General features: G+C 32.4%; 9 protein-coding genes across 9 annotated transcripts; 3 read left to right on the forward strand and 6 right to left on the reverse strand.

Annotated features, from left to right (window-relative positions):
• Positions 1-1,472: 1,472 nt before the first annotated feature.
• Positions 1,473-5,674, reverse strand: T551_02291 (ATP-dependent RNA helicase ECM16; the record flags this gene model as incomplete). Its single annotated transcript, XM_018374554.1, has 14 exons — positions 1,473-2,027; positions 2,070-2,183; positions 2,227-2,664; positions 2,710-2,807; positions 2,854-3,363; positions 3,404-3,535; positions 3,577-3,673; positions 3,715-3,828; positions 3,874-4,098; positions 4,152-4,463; positions 4,508-5,258; positions 5,305-5,354; positions 5,399-5,464; positions 5,519-5,674. 14 exons carry the CDS (start codon positions 5,672-5,674, stop codon positions 1,473-1,475), a joined length of 3,618 nt encoding a protein of 1,205 aa, XP_018229126.1.
• Positions 5,675-5,992: 318 nt separating this feature from the next.
• T551_02292 (uncharacterized protein) lies at positions 5,993-7,545 on the reverse strand (the record flags this gene model as incomplete). The annotated part of the gene is made up of 8 exons (XM_018374555.1): positions 5,993-6,122; positions 6,167-6,201; positions 6,249-6,272; positions 6,313-6,412; positions 6,458-6,934; positions 6,977-7,252; positions 7,297-7,400; positions 7,450-7,545. 8 exons carry the CDS (start codon positions 7,543-7,545, stop codon positions 5,993-5,995), a joined length of 1,242 nt encoding a protein of 413 aa, XP_018229127.1.
• A 665-nt stretch (positions 7,546-8,210) lies between these two features.
• T551_02293 (protein GZF3) lies at positions 8,211-9,086 on the reverse strand (the record flags this gene model as incomplete). The annotated part of the gene is made up of 1 exon (XM_018374556.1): positions 8,211-9,086. The coding sequence occupies one exon, from the start codon at positions 9,084-9,086 to the stop codon at positions 8,211-8,213; it is 876 nt and encodes a 291-aa protein (XP_018229128.1).
• Positions 9,087-12,412: 3,326 nt separating this feature from the next.
• Positions 12,413-13,880, forward strand: T551_02294 (double-stranded DNA-dependent ATPase; the record flags this gene model as incomplete). Its single annotated transcript, XM_018374557.1, has 3 exons — positions 12,413-12,611; positions 12,674-12,898; positions 12,946-13,880. 3 exons carry the CDS (start codon positions 12,413-12,415, stop codon positions 13,878-13,880), a joined length of 1,359 nt encoding a protein of 452 aa, XP_018229129.1.
• A 470-nt stretch (positions 13,881-14,350) lies between these two features.
• Positions 14,351-15,634, forward strand: T551_02295 (26S proteasome regulatory subunit rpn11; the record flags this gene model as incomplete). Its single annotated transcript, XM_018374558.1, has 8 exons — positions 14,351-14,419; positions 14,471-14,543; positions 14,589-14,668; positions 14,718-14,815; positions 14,864-15,014; positions 15,055-15,175; positions 15,218-15,452; positions 15,496-15,634. The coding sequence occupies 8 exons, from the start codon at positions 14,351-14,353 to the stop codon at positions 15,632-15,634; spliced, it is 966 nt and encodes a 321-aa protein (XP_018229130.1).
• A 54-nt stretch (positions 15,635-15,688) lies between these two features.
• T551_02296 (uncharacterized protein) lies at positions 15,689-16,421 on the reverse strand (the record flags this gene model as incomplete). The annotated part of the gene is made up of 4 exons (XM_018374559.1): positions 15,689-15,988; positions 16,032-16,139; positions 16,183-16,283; positions 16,328-16,421. 4 exons carry the CDS (start codon positions 16,419-16,421, stop codon positions 15,689-15,691), a joined length of 603 nt encoding a protein of 200 aa, XP_018229131.1.
• A 473-nt stretch (positions 16,422-16,894) lies between these two features.
• T551_02297 (phenylalanine-tRNA ligase, alpha subunit) lies at positions 16,895-18,749 on the forward strand (the record flags this gene model as incomplete). Its single annotated transcript, XM_018374560.1, has 9 exons — positions 16,895-17,047; positions 17,092-17,235; positions 17,285-17,374; positions 17,421-17,536; positions 17,580-17,672; positions 17,717-17,845; positions 17,887-18,407; positions 18,447-18,529; positions 18,570-18,749. The coding sequence occupies 9 exons, from the start codon at positions 16,895-16,897 to the stop codon at positions 18,747-18,749; spliced, it is 1,509 nt and encodes a 502-aa protein (XP_018229132.1).
• Positions 18,750-19,350: 601 nt separating this feature from the next.
• Positions 19,351-21,008, reverse strand: T551_02298 (protein translocase subunit TIM50; the record flags this gene model as incomplete). The annotated part of the gene is made up of 7 exons (XM_018374561.1): positions 19,351-19,393; positions 19,438-19,607; positions 19,649-19,827; positions 19,875-20,031; positions 20,071-20,172; positions 20,221-20,442; positions 20,487-21,008. The coding sequence occupies 7 exons, from the start codon at positions 21,006-21,008 to the stop codon at positions 19,351-19,353; spliced, it is 1,395 nt and encodes a 464-aa protein (XP_018229133.1).
• Positions 21,009-21,348: 340 nt separating this feature from the next.
• T551_02299 (uncharacterized protein) lies at positions 21,349-25,043 on the reverse strand (the record flags this gene model as incomplete). The annotated part of the gene is made up of 18 exons (XM_018374562.1): positions 21,349-21,492; positions 21,542-21,623; positions 21,666-21,823; positions 21,864-22,031; positions 22,072-22,257; positions 22,299-22,496; positions 22,538-22,612; positions 22,654-22,767; positions 22,809-23,142; positions 23,185-23,329; positions 23,374-23,464; positions 23,505-23,713; positions 23,761-24,045; positions 24,090-24,333; positions 24,381-24,540; positions 24,583-24,717; positions 24,767-24,867; positions 24,921-25,043. The coding sequence occupies 18 exons, from the start codon at positions 25,041-25,043 to the stop codon at positions 21,349-21,351; spliced, it is 2,952 nt and encodes a 983-aa protein (XP_018229134.1).
• Positions 25,044-25,250: the final 207 nt, after the last annotated feature.

Here is a 25,250-nt window from a genome sequence, read left to right on the forward strand (position 1 = left end):
TCAAAAAATTTAAATATATTTTTTATAATAAAATTCTCTAAGTCAAAACCTTTTTATTATTTATGGAAACAAAAGATATATTCAAATGTATTATTGTATAAATCTTTTAAAAAATTTTAATAATATGATTATTGAAAAATTAAGTGCAATCTTATTTTAATTATTTATGTAATTATTATAAAATTAACACTTTTTAGTATAATTCTCCTGAAAATGAATAAAAATATTTGCAAATGGATTTATCAAACTTTTTGGGAAAAATATAAAAAGGTGGAAATTTTATAAATATTTCGTGATTTAAACGCAAAATATTACATTTGCAAGTATAAAAATATTGAAATAAAGTAACTCAGCTATAATAGAATGAAGAATATAAACATTTCTTACTATTTTTCAAGAACGAATCTTATAAATATCATACTTATAATTTTTCAACATATTCGATTATTTAAATAAAAAATTATATATTAAAATTTTTAAGAAAGTGTTTTTAAAGGTACAAATTTATTTCAAATAATAAATTTTATGAAAAAAAGTTTGATTATAAAATATTTTTTCGAAAAAAAAGACTTAAATATATACCCATTTGGAAAATTACATCTAATAAAACAAAAAATAAAACAAAAAAATACTTAATATTTATTATATATATTATTTTCCATAAATCAATTGAATACAATGTTTATATTTATACATTAGAAGTTCATTTTAAAAAATTTTTAAGAATATTTTAGAACTATCTTTATAATACATCTATTTTACTTGTTTTAGATACTGTCAATATTATTTTTTCTTATTCTATAATAATATATAATTTTTAAAATGATTTTTAATTCTATAGAATATTCATATATTCTTTACGATTACTAATCTTTTTTGATTTTATTTTTTTGGAATAATCTTTCTGTACTTTAGCTACTTCAATTTTTATAAAACTTAATGTTTAATCTATAAATTATTAATATATTCTTAATTTTAATAATATCTTCATAAATAGATATTTATGTTATATAATAAAATAATGAAAAAGTAATAATTCTACTAAGTTATTAGTTTTTTAGAAATGTTTTATTATATTTATGCTTGAAATTTAAATTATATAATATTGAACAATTTTTATATTTAAATATTTTTAAATGATAGTTTATACTTTACAATTTACAAAATTTTAAACTATTATTCCATTATAAAATCCTTTAAGATATTTTCACATTGTTTTAAAAAACAATATCAAGCTCAACCATTAGATACTTGAATATATTGTGTTATTCAAATATCACATTTTCATTAGAAAAAATCTAAAAATATTTCCGTATTTATAAATTTTAAATTTTAAATATTTTTTAAAATCAATAATATAATTATCAAATAACTTACAAAAACATAACTTCCAAAAAATGCATTAAATATAACCTTTATCTTATATTTGCATATATCTATGCTTTCATTAATAACTTTTTATATTTATAATCTTAATCATCTATAGTTTCCCAATGTGATCCTAGAGTTCTTTTTTGTGTTATTTGTTTAGGAGGTAAATCCCAACTTTTATTTCCTTGTCCATTGTTAGCAGATAATCTTGGAATAACCCAACATTTTCTTTTCAATCCTTGAGATTCAGGAATAAACTGTGGACATGGATATTCTAAAGGTTTTGAATATGTTAACAAAGGTGTTGATTTCGCTAATCCAAAAACTTCATTAGCTTCTATAGTCGTAAGAGTTTTCATTTTTATTTTAGAAAGGTTTGATGAACGATAAAGACTATGATAAATAATATATTTAGGAAGAAGATGAGACTCAGTTATATTATTTGCTATAACTGAAGACGAATGTATGTAAACTGCTGGATCGTCATTGGTTTCAGTAGAATCGTGATATTTTTGCAATGTAGGAAATAATGTAAAATAAGGTGTATATACAGTTTTAGAGTTAGATTTAGTTTCCGAATGAATTGGCAATAAATCTGCTCTAATAGCAATTTGATCAATAAAACCAGCTGCAACAATCTGTTTAATTGCATTGACCTATTATTTTTTAATAGGATAAATCAATTCATTTTCAAATACCTGTAACCTAGATGGTGGCTCTAATTTTGAATTATATTTTGAAATAGAATTAGGAAAGTTTAATTTCACTATATCGGTAATTTGATGCCGTAATTTTTGAACTTCTTTCATACTCTAGTAGAAGTTAAAATTTCATAGACATATATATTAAATAGACTTTAGCTCTTAAAAAATTCTCGGTGCAAAAAGAATCTCTCTCTCCATCATATGCATATGCACATACTGCACAGAGAAGTTTTAATACGTCACTTGTATCATCTAAACCACAAAATTGTTTATGTGCATCAAGCAATTTTCTATAACTATTATTTTTTTCCAACTGAGAATCATTTTCTGATAAAACAGAAGCATATTCTTCTTTTTTATGGCCGTTTTTTTCCTCATTTATTTTATAATCTTTTAATTCATTTTTCCTTATAAAAAGATCATCAACAGAAAGAGCAGAAACAATAGCAATAATATATGGAAGACAATCATGTTGTTGCCCAATTATAAGCATTTTAGAATATCTTGGTGCTAATGGAAAAAGTGACATTACTTTTCCAAGACTAGTTATTCTCTTTTGTTTATCAAGAGCATTTAAACATATTAATAACTAAAAATACTATTAGAATAATTTTAATAGAGTTTCATAATATACATTCTCAGCTTTTTTTAAACTTTCTTCATCAGGTGGTGTAGGAAAAGGGAAATTTAATATATTATCAATATTCATACTTTTCATTTTCAAAACAACACCTAATAAAATTTAGAATATCTGATATAATTTCAATACATTAAATACCTTCAATAGGCATGCGCAAAATTTCAGGTTCTAAGTACATAGGAAATTTTCTATCAAAAAATGCAGAAGAGTAAAGTCGATAACAATGTCCTGGACCTATTCTTCCTGCTCTCCCAGAACGTTGATCTGCACTCGCTTTACTTATCCACTGAATATCAAAACTTTGCACCCCTGATATTTTATCATAGATACGTTCTTTTGCTTTTCCACAATCAACAACATATCTAACATTCGGAATAGTTAAGCTAGTTTCTGCTACATTAGTTGCAACAACACACAATCTAACTCCTTTAGAGACTGGTTCAAAAACTTTGAGCTGTTCTTCTGTTGAAAGCAAAGAGTATAACGGAACGACTTTTAAAATACCAGGTTGATCTTTCGAAATTTCAGTTGATTCATTGAAATTATATTCATCTGTATTATTTATAAAGCAGTCTTCTTCCTGATCAGATAAAAAAGTATTATTATTAGTAAAAGCATTTAATTCTACATCTTCTGCTTCTAAAGAACCTATAAAAGTTATTGAAAATTTTTAAATTAAAAAATATACCTTTTTTTGCAGGAAACTTAACAGACAACTGACTTGTTGATTGAAAAGGTTTTTCGACAGTCGGAAATGCTTGAGATAATTGCTTACACAAATATTTTATTTCATCCTGACCAGTTAGGAAAACAAGAATAGCTTAAAAAGTCAGTATAAATAAAAAATAAGACATTTAAAACCTCCAGGAGGAAGTCTTTTATGAATTTTAGAAACAATTTCAAACGACTTCTCTACATAATTTGTATGTGCAGTCTTTCTACTGAAGTGTATTGATACCTAAAAAAAATTAGAAATATATATAAAAATAAAAATATTACTGGATATTGTCTAGCATTAATTTTTATTAAAACAGGTGAAGGATTAAAAAGCTTTTTATTATCTGTAAAATCAGTTACTCTAAGAGTAGCAGACATAATAATTAATCTTAAAGGCTATTTCCATGTTAAAAATTAATTAATTGGTTTATCATAAGAAACCTTAACATTAGAATCTTTTTCCATACTCATTGTTTGCCTCAAATTTAATATTCTACTTAACATTCCAATAAGGATATCCGTATTAATTGTCCTTTCGTGTGCTTCATCAATAATAATAACAGAATATTTGTTGAGAAGAAAATCAGAAGCAAGTTCATGAAGAAGTATACCATCAGTCATAAATTTTATAGCGGTGGATTGATTTACAGTTGTATCAAATCTAACCTATAATAATAAAACAAGATTTAGTATTTAAAGTAAATCAAAATATAAAATACCTGATATGCCACTTTCTTCCCAACTTCTTCTCCTAGTTCATACGCAACTCTATTAGCCATGCTTATTGCTGCTACACGTCTTGGTTGCGTAATTCCAATCATTCCGGGTGTATCGCTTTTATCATTTCCAAAACCAGCTTCAAAAAGAAACTGTGGAATTTGTGTAGTTTTTCCTGAACCTGTTTCTCCACATACCACAGTACAAAGATTATTAAATATTGTTTCCATAATCTGTTGCTCTTCTGCAATAATTGGTAAGTTTGAACGGGATTCTATCACTTCTTTAGAACGGTTCAAGTTAACGTAGAAAGTCTATATGTTTTTAAAACAAAGAATAATTAATATTCTAAATATACTTTTCTTTTCAGATTTGGATTTGAAGATATATTTTCAGGTGGTGACAAATCTCTATCAGGGCCCCTTGGCTTAAATGCTTTACGAATCTCCTCATTTTGTTTTAAATCGTCAATATTTGTTGAATTTTGCTCTGTTTTTTCAAACACTCCCATTTGCTTTTTTGCCCATTCATTAAATCTACTTGCCCTTTTAGAACAAGATGTAGCATTGCTTAACGACGAATTCTCTGTAGATTCATCTTCACTCGTTTGAGAGTTATTACTTGCATTGCTTTCTTCACTTGACGAAAATGTTGATTGATGATCATCCGACACTAGTAAACTATCATCTAGTATAGATTCTTCTTCGTCATCATAACTAAATCCATTATTCTCATCTTTTGTTGGATTTTTTGACTTCAAAAACTTTTTTTGTTTCTGAAGCTCTAAAAATTCTCTCCAATTATGTTGTTTTTTCTGTTTTTTTTTCTTTATAACTGAAAGAGAAATACAGGCACCTTTAGTTCCATTTTTTGTATCCAAAATAGACTGATGTACATTTTTTGATGCTTCTTGTTCTAAGGTGCTTGGTAAAAATTGAATATCTTGTTTTTTTTTTAAAACTTTTGAATTATGTTGTAAGGAAGAAAGTTTCCTTTTTTTTGGAACCTGGAGTAGATCCTCTTCTAAATGATTTTTACGTTTTTCTTGTTTTTTTTCTCTCTTTATGTTTCTTGAACTGTAAAATGCACATGAAGCTTTATTATATTGACTAAGTTGGTCAATTTTAAAAATTCTTATTTTTAAACAGATTGAACCTGAGCTTTTGTATAAGTTTTGCTTTTTCTTCTTTTTTGAATTTATTCTCCTATACTTTTGTTAACAAATCTTCATATTTAACATGTTTTTTACAATATACTTTTCAAGACGTTTTTTTTTCCTGCTTGACATCTTTTTTTCTGGAAGAGAATGTTTTAACTAGTTGTATATAAGCAAGATTCAGTATTTATATAAAGTAACCCGCTTTCATACCCGTTCTTTCAGCTCTTTTCTGCGCTTTTGTTCATCTGGTAAGATCATTTCTACATTAACATCTAATAAATCATCTTTGATAAATGTATCCGAAAAAAATACTCCATTTTCATTATTTTCAGTGTCTTTAGAGTTATGTTTATGTTTCTTTTTCATTTTTTTATTATCAAAAGGTCATAATTTGAAGATTAACGCTTCGAAACAATATATGTTTATTAAAAAATAAAAAAATGACCATATATTTCCTATTTACAAAGAATACTATCCCAAATAAAAACCATACATATATATAACCCTTATACTGATAAATTTTGTAAAATAAAAAAGTTGTTTAATATAAAAAGAATGACTAATAAAATCGATCGGAAAAGATAGGTGCTATACATGTCCATACTACAATAATGGTTAATGTCAAACTTTAGAGATACCATAACATACTATATAACAAATGACATATCCAAGAACTAAAAATTTTCATCCTAAAAAATTAAATATCTCTTTACAATATAATAATGATGTATACCATACAATAGAATAACTATGCCCAATAGCAATAAAAGATTCATCCTCCCCGTGTTTACCCCCATAAGTTTTTAAAGTACCCCTAATCACTTTAAAGAGATGTAAAAACTTGAAAGAGAAAAATACCAACCAGTTAATAAACATGTTGTATAACATGTTGCCTTGAAAAATTCAGTTTAAATATATGATATATGAATGAAAAAGTTACAAGAAAAAATATTAAATGAAAAATCTATTAATATTAGTGTAATACAATATAAACAATAACGTACGGAATAATTATACTGGACATCGTCCTGTCTATTATCATCATTAGATATAGTGTCAAGTAAGTCATCATCTGAAGTATCGAGTGCAGATGCAGGAAGAGAGCTATATTACAATTATCGAAAAGTTTAGTATAAGCTATGAAAATACCCTGTTTCGATTGATGCTTTTAAAATCTTTCGTCTCATTTCTGTTTTGGACATAGGTTGAGAAAGTACGGCGTTGTCACCGTAACTGCATTCCTCTAATTGCTCATAATATGAATCATCATGTTTTGAGTAAAGAAAATTTGCTTGAACAGCAGCTCGTGATGTATTATAAGCAATTGCTAAAAAAGTGAATATAGCATCAAGAACAGTATTGATCGTTTTTGTGCCAGAGGGAAAAGCCAAAGGGTTACAACGAGAACCCGAATCCGTAGAATCATTGGGTTCATTGGAAAGTGCAGATATCGTAAGATACGTTGTATATAAACACACCATTGCAGATTGTGCAAGTCCAGACCGCGGATTGTAATCTTGAACGGTCGGATGAATGGATATAACGGTAATCACAAATAAGAAAATAATGTTAATAAAAATAATAAGTTGATTCAGTGAACATCCAGATCTCGCAAAAAATAAATACCTGTAAAAATAAGCGTATATCCGAAATAGCCTCGTTATTTACATAGCAAGTATAAGAAAGGCAGTAGCGAAATACATTAAAAACGTAGATCCAATAAGATTTATTTTCCAGAAATTCCGTTGTGTCGCTTCATATTTCTGACAGCAAATCTCCGCCCATGAATAAGCAAAATCAATCAATAAAAACAACCCAAAAAGAATAAAAATAATCGATCCTATAAGGGATACATAATTCCCCCATATAATAAAAAACGTATCACTCATGAAAAATGTCGTCATCACAATCAATGCCCATGTAATAATCTTAAAACTCCAATAACTAGGCTTTTCAATGGTTTTCCCGAAAAAATACCATCTTAATACCCATTCTGCAATAATGACGCCTTTTCTCTCGTTGAACATGCTCCCGTCAACAAAAACGCCATAAGAAGATGGAAAAGACCAAGTGAAAAATTAATCCGGCGAACCTTATAAACCATAAGAATTGCTTGCGTACAAAACACTGAAGCACCACACTGCTAAAACCCCGTAACATTTTCCTTCTGGACATGACGTACGCATATGAATTGGCGTCAAATTCTCCAGTTTTCGTATCGCCCAGCTTGTACGCATCAACCATGAAAACTTTTATTTCATTAGCTTTTCACATTGCTGAAATCAATCACACAAAATTACAAGAGAATTAAGAAGGAATAAAAATGCGTATAAAATACGTGCCAAAAACCTGTAACACCTTGGTTACCGTACTGTTAAGCAATGGTTTAAACGAACGAACCTTGATGGATGTGCGGTAAAAAACTTGTAAACGGTGACACACATGATTTTGCTGCAACATGTTAAAAGCCATCCGCTGCTCATAAAAATCCCTGAAACAAGTGCCAACAAAACGAATAAAATCGCCCACATTTCAAAGGCCAAAAACCACGAAACGTTCTGTACTAAAGCACAAAATACAAGGAAAAACTCCCCCCAATCTACTCTCGAATGAATCGTTTTCGACTCTTGGGGGGTTTATGGGTTAACGCACGTTCTAAATAAAAATACACAAAAAATCACTTTATTATTACGTATATATCTAATAGATAAAAAAACCAATATATATATATATATCAATGTTGAAAACGTGAATTGACAAGAAACTCTATCCAATGTGCTTCGAATGGGAGAAATCAGATAGACCCTTTTAGACCCTTTTAGACCCTTTTGTACATGTGTACAAAACGCAACGTGTGTGTATTGATCAAAGTTTCCACCATGATAGATGCAATAACGAGACATCAAACACTGCTGAGGATTGGATGCTGTTCCGGAGGATGGTCTAGAGGCTCTGTCTTGACTTTTGGAGCGTTATTGATGGGCAGTGCTTCCATGAGAAATGAGCTGCCGCTTTCCTCCAAGAGCTCTGATACGCAGATTTTTTTGCGTTTGCGCTGGTCCTCCTTGTCTTCCTCGGGGTGAATGTCCCGCAAACGCATGTGCAGATACGCTTCTCGCCGTTCGAGATCCGCTTCTCGTTGCCGCAACTGACGATCAAAGTCGGTTAAACTTGCGTCCTGTTGCCGCATCTGCGCCTCGTTCATTTCCAACTCTGAAACTCTTAACCGAAACAAATCGTTGACCAGTTCCAGCTCAGAGACTCGTGTGCGCAATGCAGCATTGGCCTGTAAAAGGCTGTCAATGGTGGGAATATCCGTGAGAGGCAACGCTGCAAGTCCGTGCAAATGGTTGCAAAACCCTTCGCCCGCCTGCATCCCGTACCCCATCATTGTTGAAAAATGATACCGAGGCTCCTCGTGGTCCACAAGGGTCACGGACGATCCGGTTGACGCATGGGATCCGACTGAGTTAGCAGACCCGCAAGACCGAGAAGACCCGGTCGATCCCGCTGGGTCTACGGGAGAAGAAGGCGGGCTAGAAGGATTGCCTCGAGTAGCGCGCGACTCGGAACTATCTGATGTCTTGGATTTATGAACCGTATGTTTAACGCGGTTCCGGCTCTTGATAACATCGGTTTTGAGCGAGGTGGGCCGTGAGCAGCCATGGAGCTTAAGAAACAGCCCACAGGCATTGCACAGGGTTGCCCCCGAGTCGTCTCGGCGCCATAATGGTGTAATCGATGTTGAACAATTCTGGCAAACCGGTGTTCCCGTCATTGGAAGCGGCACACTTGCACTCCGTGGCAAAACCCGTCCCCCAAATCTACAAACAAGCGATTAGCCGTGTCCCCACGAGCGCCAAACGAGCAGAAACGGCCTGTCGAAGCAAGTGCCAAGCAAGATACATCCAAATGCCTCGGGATACCCCTCCTTTAATCTACGCCTGCGGCCGGCCTGCAGCCAGCTGCCCAGCCAGCTGCCCAGTCGGCCTGCAAAGACCTCAAAGCGACCCGCAGGCCATGCTGCTGGAAAGCAGGATGCTGGCGATTGTCTTTCAGCACTCGACGGCCAGCCATCAACGCCCACAAGCACCGGCGAGTGCCAGCGAGTGTCAGCAAGTGTCAGCGAGTGTCTGGAGGCGCATGCAGGTGTCAGTGAGTGTCTGGAGATGCGTGTGGGTGCATGCGGGCGCGTGCCAAGCTGGGCTCCCCGGGTTCCCCGGGTTCCTCGGGATGCATCGGAAACACAGAATTGCGCTTGGCGGCCCAAGAATGCCAGTTCCCCTGGTCCAGACTGGCCCAGACCTGGTCCAGACGCCCTCTAGCCATTCCTCTGCCCGGACCTCGCCAACTCACCCCGAATCCCGGTGATCAGAAATATCACTTGAACGTGTCTTGACGGGATGGAATGTGCTGCGTCGAGCCGTTGTGCCAGCAATACTAGCTGCAACTCCTGCGGATGCTGCAGCCACTGTGCCTCCCTTGCCCGCCGCCAAGACTGCTGATCCGACTAATTCTTCTTCAATCCCTGGTCAACTCGGCCTTTTGCCTACTTTTTGTTTTCGGCGCTGAAAACCTACGTCACTGCTGCCCCGATAGCATGAGAAGCACGCTTGCACACCCGGCTGCCCCATTGATAAGCGATAAGCACTCCTCTCTGTTCCACCTCATTTCCTCTTTCCTTTCCTCATAGACCCCTTGTCCGTGTCTCTTTTTCCTCTGGCACCTGTGCACTCCTCTGTGTCTACTTCTCTCGCCGCCTGCATCCCTTTTCCCCCGCAGATCTATTATCTGTTTTTGCCCTGATAATCCCTTTATCCGCCCCCCAAACCAGTCCACTTTCCTTAGGTCAGGGCGCTCTTTATAAGGTTTCTGGGCTAGGGTTTCTCTTCCCAGGGCTAGGGTTGTTTTTGTGCCTCGCAGGGCCGACCCTGACACCGGTTTCCCTTTTGGGTATCTGCATTAGCAAATCGGGGATGCCGCTTTCTCCGCTTGTTGGCTGCTCTCGGCACTGCTTCAGAGCATTGTTGGCACATGTGTTGCCACGCGGTGCCACCGCGCTAGCCGCACTGGTCGAGCCCGTGCACGGCCATTGTCCGCCCGGGCCAGCGGCGCCTCCCTGTCCCTGCCCTGCCCTGCCCCGTTTCTAACGCTATCCCCATTCATCCCGTGCTACCACCAATCATCATGATCTAACCCCGTTCGTCGCACGCTAACCTCACTTATCCTGCACTAGCCCCACACAGTCCCCACTAACCGTATCTGACATGCACTATCCTTATTCCCCTTACGCTAACCACATCCTCCCAGAGCTAGCCTCATTCGTCGAGCACTACCCTAAACAGTCCTAAACAGCCCTGCGCTAACCGCATTCCCTGTGCGCTAGTCCCGTACGATCCCGCTAACTGCATTCGCGCTGCCTAACCCAACAGAGCTACCCCGATCGCTACTGCTACTCCATCGCCTGCAACGCCGTCCGTTACGCACCGTGAGGACGCGGCGGGTCCACGTGACCACCGGGCTCCGCCGCCCGCGCAGCTGCCCTACTTCGCCGGGACGAGAGGCATAGAATCAGCCGCCCCAGCTCCCCCTGCAGCTGCTCCCTCTCTGCATTGAGCTGCGCCCTCTGTGCAAGCAGCGCCCCGAGCTCTGTCTCGAGTGCCGCCAGCCGCTGAAGCTGCTCTGCCTCTGTCTCATGCACCCCCGGCAGCGCGTCGATCAGCGCCTCTGTGTGCCTCGCCTTGTCGACCAGCTGCGCCGACAGCACGTGCAGCGTCTCTGCGAACTGTGCTGCAGTGTCGGGCTGGACTGCATGCGTGAGAATGGCTACCGGCACTCCGGGTACTGCACATACCGCATGCATCGGACGCCTTCGCATGTGCATCGCTCAGCGGCACAAAGTCGTGTGCCGTGTCCAGATAACCCAGCGCCGCGTGCATGTGCCGCGCAAGCTGCTGCGTTAGCCCGCTGCATCTGGCGTGCCGCGCATGCACTGTATGCACGCATCACGCATACATGCGCTGCACTATGTATGCACTATGTATGCGCTATATATGCGCTATATATGCGCGGTGTATGCGTATTGTATGCGTGTATATACGTGTATATGCGTGCATACACTGTGCAGCACTGTGCGTGCTGCATGCGCGGCGCCCGCAATGTACCTCGTCAAGGGCGTCCTGGAGCCGCGTACAAGGACACACCGCCATACGCGCACAGGAAGCGACAAGCGGAGGGATGGAGGCCGTCAGAGGACGTAGAACGCGAGTTTTGGCTGTGTTTCGGCACGCAACCGTGTTTCCGCGGCCTGTCTGCGCCGCGCCGTCCGTGTCGTGGAGCGTAAGGGTGCCGTGGGCCGCTACGGCGACCCACCCGTGGACGCGCTGGGTGCACCTCCGACCCTACCAGGAGGAATGCATACAGGCGTGTCTCGAGGGGATTCGTGAGGGGAAGCGGCGGCTAGGCATTTCGCTGGCGACGGGCAGTGGGAAGACTGTTGGGCCGCTTTTTCCGGTTTCCGCGTCATGCGTGACTGACGCATACAGCTTATTTTCTCGACTCTGATAGAGCGAATCGAGCCGGCCGCGTTGAATGCGACGCAGACGCTCATCCTCACACACAGGAGAGAGCTAGTGGACCAGGCATACAGGCAGTGCAGCCAGCTGTACCCGGAGAAGGTTGGGCGCTGCTGCGCAGCAGCGCAGCGGGGCATTTGGCCCGGCTGACAGGGAAAAGACAATCGAGATCGAGATGGGCAGGGCGAGTGCGTCAGGGCTTGCAGACATAACGATTGCGTCGGTCCTCACGATGGTTTCCCAGGAGCGAATGCACAAGTTTAACCCGGCGCGGTTCAAACTGATTCTGATCGACGAGGTGCATCATGCAGCGACGCCGAGCTATATGCGCATTCTCCAGCATTTTTCGGCAATGAGCCCGGAATCGAAGGTGATTGTTATCGGGTTTTCCGCGACGATTTTCCGGCTGGACGGTCTTAAGCTGGGGGTCGCTATCGACCACATCGCGTACCACCAGTAAGGGACAGAAAGGGCAGAAAGGGGCTTCGCTAAGGATGGTCAGGAGCTTAGTGGACCTGATTGAGCAGAAATGGTACGGACGGAGCATTTCTTTGCCGCGGACTCACTTACAGGCTCTCGAACGTCTGCTTCACAGTATGCTCGGGCATTGATCGGTCGCAAGCCAGGAAAGTCGGGAGCGACGAGAGCGACGAGAGCGATAGGAAAGACAGGAGAGACAGGAGAGACAAGGTCGGGGACAGAGTTGGGGGCGTCGAGAGGGAGTCACTGTCGGAGCTGGTCAATATGCGTCCTACAAACGACATATGCGTCCGCACATGGATGAAAAAAGCATGTGTGTTTTTTCGCCGTTTGGAGGGATTGCTAACACGCCAAGCATCTCGGAAGTCGACGCTGGTATTTTGTGTTTCGATTGCACACTGTTTAGAGATGGCGAACACCTTCCGTTCCTACGGTATCGATGCCAGAATTATTACATCGAAAACGCCCAAGTCAGAAAGACTTAGACTGCTTGAAGACTTTGGAAGACAAGAATACCCGGTGCTTGTCAACTGTGGTAAAATCAGCGTGTGTGGGTGAAGGAATGGCTTACAGGGGATGTAGGAATTCTAACGGAAGGTTTGTGCCGAGGATCCACAGGAGATCAGGGTTTATATGGTGCAGGAACAAATATTCCGAATATTGACTGTGTGCTTTTGGCACGTCCGACAAAATCGCATAATCTTTTTTTGCAAATGATAGGCAGAGGGATGCGGTTATTTCCAGGGAAAAGCGATTGCCACGTAATTGATATGGTCGGGAACGTTTCTCATGGAATATTAGCCGTACCGACGCTGTTTGGGCTTGATCCCAAAGAGATCAACAAGGAAGCGTCCCAGGGTGAATTAAGACGTATTTCCGGCAGTAAAGAAAAGACAAAAAGTCTTAAGCATAGTGAAGGCAGAAAGTCATCATGCTTGCAAGTCAGCCGAGCATCGCCGAATATTAAATATGTAGAGTGGGATTTTACTCATGATTTTATAAAGGACTTTGAATTGGTAGCAAATGTTCGAAAATTCAGCAAACTACCTTGGATTCATATTAAAGATAACAAATACATTTTGTCGATACCTATTTTTGGATTTATTAAAGTCGATAAAGACATCGAAACAGGCAAATACTTGGTAAATTTGATTTATAAGCTGAACTCTTTAGATGCATACTATGCGTCCGAAACTCTTAGGGTCCCTGGATCATCAGCAAAGTCTCATACTCACAAAAAACATCGTGTAATTCTGTCGAATGCTATCTCTCTTAGAAATGCTATATTTGCCGTAGATACATATGTAATGAGGAATTACCCTCGAAGGATGGTACTTAAAAATGCAACATGGAGGAAATCGCCTGCTACAAGTACACAAATCGCACTTATAAATAAAATAAATCCATCGATAAACCGGAACATTAATAACATGACCAAAGGCTTAGCATGGGACTTGATAACAAAATTAACACACGGTGCAAAAGTGTTCTCAAAACAGACTAAACCAACTAATTAAATTCATTCATATACGCTCACATATTATAAACATGGATTCATACGCATCCTTATATGTAAATAAAATTTCGTTCATGCAAGTTTATTATACACATTAGTTAATATATACCCCTGGATGTATTTATTCCTGTATTCTAAAATATCGAAATAATACAAAAGCCTGAATTCATCATTGTATAATTAGAAAAAAATGGAGGTTGCAAGGGTAGAAATATACTTAGCAAAGACTTATAGATATATATATATATATAGACATACGTTGATCTGCTGATATCAATATATTTTTGAAAATATATTCACGTTTTTTTATAAAAATTTAAAAGATAAAACACTAATAATTAACAAAAATTAATCATGAAATACCCTTAATTTTTTTATTATTATTCCATCGTAATTCATATAATATTATATGTACCCTTTTTAATCTTTGGCACAAAATACCGATCAACGACTAAAAATATTTAAAAAAAAATGGAAAGATTACAACAGCTTTTGCAAGGATCTGCTGGACTTGGCCTTGGAGGAGGAGCTCAAAATTCAGTTATTTTATATAACCTCTTTTTTTAAACGAAATTTGACCAATATTTCTAGGATATAATACAAATTGACAATTCTGAAACTGTATACATTTCTTCATTAGCACTTTTGAAGATGTTAAAGCATGGTAAATTAGAAATAAAGTATTTTAAATATTGAATTTTATATCTAGGACGTGCAGGAGTTCCTATGGAAGTAATGGGGTTAATGCTTGGTGAATTTGTGGATGATTATACAATTCATGTTGTAGATGTAAACAAATTATATTTAAAACCGTTTTGTAGATTATCTAATATTTCAGGTGTTTGCCATGCCACAATCAGGAACAGGGGTTTCTGTAGAAGCAGTTGATCCTGTTTTTCAGCAGAAAATGATGGAAATGCTTAAACAAACTGGTCGGTATGTATTATGTATATATATATATATATATTCTTATAGGTGATTTAGTCCAAATAATGTAGTAGGCTGGTACCATTCTCATCCAGGATTTGGTTGTTGGTTGTCATCGGTCGATATTAATACACAACAATCTTTTGAACAGCTTACTTCTCGCGCAGTTGCAGTAGTTGTGGATCCGATTCAGTCTGTTAAAGGGAAAGTGAGAAAAAAATATTTGTGTTATTTCTCTTATAATCAAGGTTGTTATCGATGCGTTTCGATTAATAAATCCATCCATGCTTATGATGGGTCAAGAGCCTAGACAAACAACTAGTAATATTGGTCATCTTAATAAGCCATCTATTCAATCTCTCATTCACGGTTTTTTGTTTTTATTTTTTTCAATTTTATAATATCTTTTAGGCGTTAATAGACATTATTATTCTATTGCTATTAATTATAGAAAAACAGCATTAGAGGAAACAATGTTGTTAAATCTTCATAAAAAGACATGGACAAGTGGTCTTGTATTAGAAGATTTTGAAATGCATGACAAAAAAAATCAGGAATCTGTAGAAAGTATGTTGAAATTATCGGAAAATTATACCAAAAGAGTGGAAGAAGAGACTCAAATGACAGCAGCTCAACTTAAAACACGGTATAGTGTTTTCACAATGAATCTAGGCATTGATTGTTTGTAGATATATTGGAAAACATGACCCACGCAAGCATTTACAAAATAAAATAGAGGCTTTAATGGGAGACAATATTACTCAGATGCTAGCAACAACTTATCACATTACTTCTATATTAAAAGACGAGAAAGAAACAGGGGCGTAGAAATGTAAATAAGTTAAAATTTTAAATTATAATTGTATTATGTTTATGAAAAAATTATATTATTCGTTTTACTTCGAAAAATCTTTTAAGAAAGTATATTTGAAAAAATATAAGACCAATTAAAACAAAGATTTGGAAAATATTCCAGTTTTGAACACGTGAATTAGTGCTTTCTGCCACATTTCTATGTGCTTTTTCCCGTGCTTTAATATATTCTTGTTCATCTCTTACATCTCTTAGAATTTCACCGAGAAATGATATCTCGCTATTAAAATCAATGACATTTTTTACACCACGTCTGTGTTTAGTATGATGAACATTAAAAAACAATTCAATATCTGAACCTGAGATATCCTAAAAACTATTAAAAACATAATTTTTTGTAAGAAAAAAAAACATTTCTAAAACAATATTTATATTTTCCATTCATATTTGCATTTAAAGAATATTCATGGAAATTTGAATGCCCAATATTAACAATTGTTTTATCTTCTGGGTTTAAAATCTGTTATTTAGTTTATTTTTGTTAAAAAAATGTAAAAGAATACATGGAAATTAACGTATAGGTTTTCATCAACACCGTTATCCCCTCCTGCTTGGTAACTGATAACTATTTGGTCTTCTTTTTCCAAGTTTTCAAAAAAACATTCTAAAATAATTGTTAAGTTCATATAGCGTTGAAAATGGTTTTACCATCAGTATTATCTTTCAATATAATACTGTATTGAAAAGAAGTAGAAAACAAAAATGAAATAAGAAGTGCTGTTTTTATTTGAAAAAAATTCATTCTCAATCTTTTAAAAATTCGTTTTGTACGAAGTTGAATGTTCCTGAAAAAAGATATTATAAGATAAATAATAAAAAATTCATTCCAACAGCAATTATTTTAATAAAAACACAATTGATACTATAAACACTCTTGATTTTTGTATTTTATCGATTTTTTTAATGATTTAGATACATACATAGATAACAATTTTGTTTTGAAACAGAAATAGTATATTTTCACAAACAGAGTTATTAAATCATTTTTATTTATATTTTTGTAATCTATTTTTACTTATTCAAATCTTTAAAGTTCATTTTTAACGACATTTTGCAATTCATAAAATTATTTAAATTCTAATATTTTTGATATTTTTAATTAAATATCATTAAAACTCTTTTATACTTTAAAAAGACAGTTTTATTTATCTTTGATCTTAAAATACTAAAAGGCAATATTTTTTAAAAAATTAAGCATAAACTTCTTTCATGTAAATGAATGAATTAGATCGGATAAAGACTTTAATTTTGAATGTTCTTGATCATGGAGATATAAAAGATACGCTTGATTTGTTTTTAGATGATCAAAAACAGCCAATTGATCAGCAAAAAATCCAAGGATGTTTAAATTCTCTTGTAAGTAAAGAGGTAATTTTATTAAAATGAAATACTTGTTTTTATTTTTATGTTAGATGGTTAAATACAAAACTATTGAAAAAGAGTATTTTTCATTAACTTTAGAGGCGGAAGAAATTATTTTGAATGGGAGTCACGAAGCAAGAGTTTTTAATGCTATTTCATTGGCAAAAGATGGGTTAACTTTAGATGAACTTAAAGTATATATTTCTTATTTTTTAGTTTTTTCTTAATAGTGATATTTCAAAGTTAACTGTGGGATCATCTTTAGAATTTGGATTAAGACAAATATTTAAAAATCAATGGGTTAAAAAAGTTAATAATAAGTTAATTAAAAATGTATGTTTTAAATTTTAAGAATATTCACAATATTAAAATATTTTAGGTTGATTCTATTGTGGATACTGTTTCTGATAATTTGAAAATAATAAAGGAAAAAGGAAATCATCCTGATATAAACGTTATTACAGATCTTCGAAAGCGTAAATTATTGGAAAAAAAGTTTATTTATGAATTGTTTTTTATCTTTGTTTATATTTGGTAGGAAAGAAATATCTTTTTCAGTAGAAAAAGGGCCCGAATTCTCTCTTACTATTTCAGATAAGATAACAGATCTTACAACAGCAATATTACAATCGTAATATTTAAATCTTACAGTAATTTTTAAACTAATTATTTTAGAAAACTATATGAATCATTAGAGTTTAAACCATATAATTTTAATGCTAAGGGAGTTACCCTTCAGACTGGATCATTACATCCACTTTTGAAAATGAAAGAGGAATTTAGGCAAATATTTTTTGAAATGGGGTATAAAAAATGTCTTTATATAATTTTCTTTATGCATCTAGGTTTGAAGAAATGGCAACTAACAAATTTGTTGAATCATGCTTTTGGAATTTTGATTCACTTTTTGTTCCTCAGCAACATCCTGCTCGAGAGACTCAAGATACATTTTATATTAAGTCACCTGATTTTTCTAAACCTATAAAAGAACAGAAATATGTTGATGCTGTTCGTCGTGTACATGAAAAAGGCGATTATGGATCTATTGGATATCGATATCCTTGGTCTATAGAAGAATCTAGAAAGCTTGTATTACGAACTCATACAACGTCGGTATCCTCTCTTACACTTTATAAGTTGGCAAATCAAGAAGGTGGGTTTAAACCTGCAAAGTATTTCTCAATAGATCGCGTTTTTCGAAATGAGGCCATTGATGCAACGCATTTAGCAGAATTTCACCAAGTTGAAGGTATTATTGCGGATTATGATTTAACTCTTGGCGATCTCATTGGTTTCATGGAAATATTTTATGGTAAAATGGGTGTAAAAAAATTAAAATTTAAACCAGCGTATAATCCGTATACTGGTATTTTTAATTGCTATATTTATTAGTATTAATTTTTAGAGCCTTCTCTTGAAATATTTTCCTATCATGAAGGATTAAAGCGATGGGTTGAAATTGGAAATAGTGGCATGTTTCGTCCAGAAGTAAATAACTTTAAATTTAGTACATAACTAATTTTTATAGATGTTGGAGCCAATGGGGTTTCCTAAAAATGTAAGGGTTCATGGTTGGGGTCTTAGTTTAGAGCGTTTAACTATGATTAAATATAATATCAATAATATTAGGGATCTTCTGGGTCATAAAGTTAGTTTAGATATAATTCAAAATAATCCTGCAGTAAGACTAGATAAAGGGATTGTTTAAATGCATTAAAATAAAAGAATTAATATAATTAAATTAGCTTTATTAAAATTGGAATTTTAATTTTTAATATTTCCATTTTTTGCCTATTTTTAGATATTTATAAAATACAAATTTTATTTATTCACACTTATTTATATTTTAATAATTATATATTTTTCTATATTTTTTGTTTTTAAATATTTAGATTTAAAAGAATAATTTTTAGTAAATTAAATGTGATTTATAATCTAAAAAATCTTTTATTATTGAATGATTAGGAACCAAAAAATTGGGAATAATTTAATCAAAAAATATATAAAATAATTTGGTTAATTTAAGTTTTTGTGTTCTTTTAAATACATATTATCCTATTAAATATTGCTTTTTAAATACATCTAAAAATATTTTATAATAATCTTTATATTTTTATATCAAATATATATTGATTTAATATATCAAGAATTTTTGAATTTAATTGTTGAAAACTATTACTTTTTTGATATTAAATACCGTTTACAAATATGTCTTTCTAGTATGAAATTCTTTTTAATTTTCATCTATATAATTACAAATTGATACCATATAATTAATTATATTATGCATTTAAATATTCTTAACATGTCTAAACATGCTCTGGAGGTTTCGGAATTCCTTCAAATATTAAACTAAAAAAAATTAAACAAATTTTAAAAATTATAAACATTCAAACCTATTTATACTTGTTTTCATAGCTGACATTTGCTCACGTTCTCTTTGTTTTTCTTGATTTAACATTTCCTCACCATGCTCTTTTAAATATTCTTGGTATTCTATATATGCTTGCTGAGCTCTTTCTCTCTGTTGATCAGTCATTAATTGAGGAGTTTGAGATGAACGTTGCTAATAAATCAGCAATAATAAATAAATAAAAGTGTATCTACCATTGATCCATTGAGTAAGAATGAAACCCATGAATTATTATTTTTATTATGTTCTTCCCATTCCTTTTTTATATTATCTTTCAACAATTTCTCTCTACGTGCCCATTCAGTAGGAATATGTTTCCCTCTATAAGATGCTATAACAGGACGAACATCTGATACTTCCATAGAAGCAATATCTAAGAAAAGAGTCAATAAAATAATTATTAAAATGATAATTAAGAACATTCTAAAAATGGAATTAATGAAATCAATTCTTTGTCATTAGGATCGCCTTTCCACGGTTCCATAGCAATTGCATTATCAGGCTGAGAGGAATAAGAATCTGGATTAGTATCAAGCATAATGATTTTATCTAAGGGCCTATTCATGTAATTTAAATCCTGCAATTATTAGATTTTTTTTATACATTTAACCTTTACCTTTACAAGTTTACCATTGACATATTTAGTAGCTTCTCTAAACAAACTTGCACTAAGTGAACTTCTATATGGATCTAATTTCTGTATAATTGGTATAGCTGTCTATTAATAATATTAAATTAAATTAATTTATTCATTATAGGAATATACTGCAGCATATTGTGTAGTGAATATAACAATTTCATAATATTGGCTAAGATAAGATAAGAAATAATCTAAGCCCGGTCTTTTTGCAATTCTCCATCCATGTTCACGAGACCATTCTGAGTGAATAAGTAGGTTATCTAGGTCAAGAACTAATGTAAATCGACGTTGATAAGGCTCAGGCAGAGGATCAGGCAGAAGCTTATCAAACGCTGGTTCATTGTAATACTGAAAAAATCAATATATTAAATATGTGAAAACATTCAACTCACGCTAAGTAAAGATGATGCACGTTGTTTTAATCTTCCAATAAAAGTAGAAGAAGTATTTTTTCCAGAACTTCCATCTTGTTTAATTTCTTCATCACTCCATCCACGTCCCATATAACATGTACTTCCAAGAATTGTTATAAGCAATCCCCATAACACATAAGATGCCATTTTTTCACGTCTTATATCCGCAGTAGACTTATATTTTTGCTTTTTTTCAGTAATGTCATTAGAAAATATATACTTTAATTTGTTTTTCATTTTTAATATTTTTAAATTAGTCATTTCTTCAGTGTTTGATTTTTCACTGTTTAAATTTATCTCCTTTGAAACATCTGTGTTAAAAGAATGTCCAATATTTAAAGGACTATTAGAAGATGTTGATTTATCTCTATAATTTAAAAATGTGTTTTGTTTAGAGCTCAAAATTAAATGATTCTTTAAAATGATAATAAAAGGCCAATTCAATTGTTTATTTAGTGCCTTAGATTGAAACGTAAGAGTACCAAAAAATCTTAAATGCATCTATATAATCTTTAATTCTTTCATATAATGTCATTTTTTTAAAAAAAAAAAAAAAACCTTTAATTTTTCAAAACTTTATTTTAACTTTCTAGGGATTAAATATGCAAAAGAAATCTATAAAAAACAGTCGATCTTTAAACTGTTCCTAAAATTAAAGATTTCTAGTAGTTTTTTTTACCAAAAAATGCAAATATATTTAGGACAATTTTTTTTAGAAATGGCGTAGTTATCGAGACAAGTTTGATTTGTTATCAAATAAAAAAAGTTTTAAAAAAACTCTAAATTAACAAATATTTTTTCAGGCTATTATAATTATATTGGGAAAAATAGAATAAATGGCCTATGAAAAAATATCAAGAATATCATCTATTTGATAATTTATTTTAAACTGTTCCATTCCGTGATTTGCTTCTACACAAGAAAAGAAGATTTGCTGAATATACGTTTTTAAATATGTTGTATGTATAGGATCTTTTTTTATAAGCTAAACAATTTGTTAATTATTTAAATAATATATTTTTAAATAAAATTACTTCCTGTCGACGAATTGTTTCTGAACTATTAGTAACACTTAAATAATTTTCATCATCATGTTTATTCCAATATATAAGAGCGCTTAGAATAGTAAGAAAATGAATTTTTATTAAGAATACTAACTCTCCCTCTTTGTTTTCTTTGATTTCACTTAAAGTTTCAGACCATATATTTATTAAATGATTTATATTTATAAGAACATAAGGATTATTAGTTATTAGTAATGCAGTAATTCCCATAACATTTAATTTTCTATATTTAGGGTTCCCAATATTATCAAACTATTGAAATTAATAATAAAATTGAAAATAGTAAATTTACTATAGAAATCCATATATTAAGAAAGTTACTGATTATTTCTTGATTATTAGGACTATTTTGTTCTATTTTAAATGAAAATTCTCCCAAAAAATCCAATATAATATGTGGATTTTGTAGAGATATTCTAGAAATAAGTGAAAAATATTGTATAACAATGGGTTTAAGTTCCTAGAAATTTTTAGTAATAAATCCAATAAAAAAAAACTACTTTATTGATCATAATAGATTCTAATATTTTAAAGATACAGCCAGACGAAACTAAAGTATTTGCATATAAATGAATAGATGTTGTTTGTAATGCAAAATCAAGTACTCTTATTATCACATGAGATGTATCAGGATGTAAATTCCCTAAAAGATTTGAAAATTTTGATAAAAATGGTAGTGAATAGTGCTGATTTTTGTTAATAAAATAAATTAAAATAAGGCCATTACTTTCATGAATTCATCTCCAGAAAGTAAAATATAGCTTTCAAAAATGCATAATATTTTTTTTAATACGTCATTTCCATAATCTAAGAAATTAATAGCTAATGGGATAAGAGATAATATTTGAAATGATGAATTTTGAGTTTCCTGAAGTAAACTATGCCATAATTCAAGAGTATCTTCAATTAAATAAATATTAGTATTCTAGAATATCAGCGGATTATTTTATTAATAATATTAAATACCAATGATGAACTAATAGAATATTGAATTAGTTGTATTATCAATGGATGATATTTTTCTGATTCTTTTTTAAGAGACTAGTAGAATTAATATATGAATTGTAAATTAAATTATATACTTTGACTAGTTTTGTTAAAGTAATAATAATAATTACTTTAAGAAGATGTCCCTCTTCAGATTGTTCCCATAAAAGTGGTAATGTATCAATAATATTTTGAGCATATGGTAAAATCTAGAAAGGTAAAAAAATATTATATTATATTATAATCAAACCTGTTGTTTTATTCTTTCTATAATTACATTAATAACTTGCAGAACTTTGAGTTTTGAATCAGAAAATTCACATTGATTTATTAAGTGTAATAAACTTTTAAATATACTTTTTAAATAAGGCAAAAGTTGTTCTTCTTCAAAACTCCATTCATCTACACATTGTTTTAAAGATACTGCTGCTGTAAGTTGAATTGCTAAATCATTTGATTCTTCATAAGCGTTTAAAAATTTTTCAAAAATTACATATATATTAGTTTGAATGTTTTTTGAAGATTCTAAAGATGTACATTGTGAAATAAGTATGAGAATTCTTCGATATATAATTTTAGAAATTCTAAATAATATTTAGTTATATAAGTATAAAAAACAAAAAAACCTTTGATTATGTATTTGGATGTCCTTTGAAAATATATTTAAAAAGATACTATCAAAATCCACAGAATCAGAGAAAAAATTAATACCTATTCCAAAAGCATTATATACAGCCTCTTTTAAAAGAAAGGTGCTTTCATCAAAAGATGCTAAATATATAAGAAATGTAAAATCTTATATTTTGAAATTATACTTGCAATAGTTTGAAATAATGATAAGAAAGGACTAGATAATATTTTGCTATATATCGAAAAGATGTCTGCCAGTAAAGATTCTGCACAAGGCTAATAATGGTAAATATATCTTTAAAGATAAATTTTATACTCTAAGATCATATTCCCATGATTGTTTTTCTTGTGATAAAAACCATTGTTCAGGATTTTCTTCCCATGTAAAAAGATCATTTGGCCTTAAAACCATATATTTGGTAATTAATATTTCTAAAATCTTTTTTAGCATTTCTGGATTAAATATATTTTTTTCTAAAATCTTATATGTTTCTTCAATTTCTTGTCTATAGTTCTCTAATTTAACTAAATAAATGAATTAAAATAAATTAAAAAAAAAGTAGGAATATTACATTCTAGTAAAAGATCCGAATTATGAAGAAATTTGATTCCATGTTTTATGAGAAGTAAACCTTGTATAACTATCTTACATATAAAATTTGTACGCTCTGTATTTTGTTCATTAAAAATATCTGCGTTTTTTTCTATAATATCTAAATAAACCATAATGAGTTCACTCGAATTTGGCATTAAAAAAATAGAAGTTAATTGTGTTGATGAAAATTCTAAGAACATTTTTCCAAAAAGGATTATATATGAATATAAAAAGGTACACATATCTCCTTTAACATACTCACCTAATCTTCAATGAATATAAAAGAAGAATTAATAGCTCAATTACATAAATTGAAATATAATTTTAAGTACATATAAGATAATTGGAAAAAAGACCTTAAATTTTCGTTTTTGTATGGATATTCAAACCCATAAATGATTAATCGTCTAAGAATTTTAAAACATAAATGGCTTATTTGTAAAATAGCAAAAATATCTGTTTCTAAAGCATTTGATTGAAACATATGAATCCATTGATCAGTATAATTTTTAAATGCTCCGTATATAAATTCAAACAATTCCGGAGCTATCTATCAATTTCATAGGTCATTATTAAATAAAAAATAGACTCATATACTTGTTGAAAATTACGTCTTGCTTTTACAAGCCGACTTGCACAAAGGTTTTTAACAATTTGATAAAGCGTATATAAATGTCGATGTAAAAGCATACATGAATCTGATGCATGAGAAGTTGAATTTTTTATTATAAAAAAAAGTTCTTGAAAAAGATGTGGCCTAATAATAAATCAGTTAACTTTCTTAAATCATTAACTTTACCAATCATGAGGGAAATCTAATCGAGCAATTCTTGCTGCTACGAGAGAATTTTGAACTGCTAAAAGATGATTTTTATCTTCTGAACCTTGTAATATACGTTTTCTAATTTTTTCTTTCTTTTCAAAAGATATTGAGCTACTTCATATAAATATATATAGATCTTATTTATACATAGATTATTTACTTTTTTGCACTTTTTCGCCAATATTTATCAATTCCATTTTTAAAATAAATAATACTTATCCATCTAACATTAACTGGAAATTCTTTGTTTAAAAAAATATCCTAAGGTAAATATTTACTTTTTATTTTATATAATTATCCAGTTTCAAACTCACTTGAAGTGTCAAATAAAATTCTGGCACTGTTTCCCAAGATTTAAGTTTTTCTTCTGATAATTTAATCAAAGAAGCATCTTGAGAAACTGAATCATAAAGTGCCTGAAGTATTTCTTTGTTCATTCGTTTCAGTTTTCTAATTTTATTAAAAAACTTGCATTTTGATGGGCTGATTAAAAGTTAATCTCGATATTCAGACTGATAGTTGAAGCACGTGAGATTGAATAAATGAAAATTAATATGAAATGTATAAAATAAATTAAGAATGATTTTATATAAATTATTTGGAAAGTGTTTACTTTATTGTATTTTTTTTATCTCTAGATAATT

The sequence above is a fragment of the Pneumocystis jirovecii genome, assembly GCF_001477535.1.
Source record: "Pneumocystis jirovecii RU7 chromosome Unknown supercont1.10, whole genome shotgun sequence".
NCBI lineage: Eukaryota > Fungi > Ascomycota > Pneumocystomycetes > Pneumocystales > Pneumocystaceae > Pneumocystis > Pneumocystis jirovecii.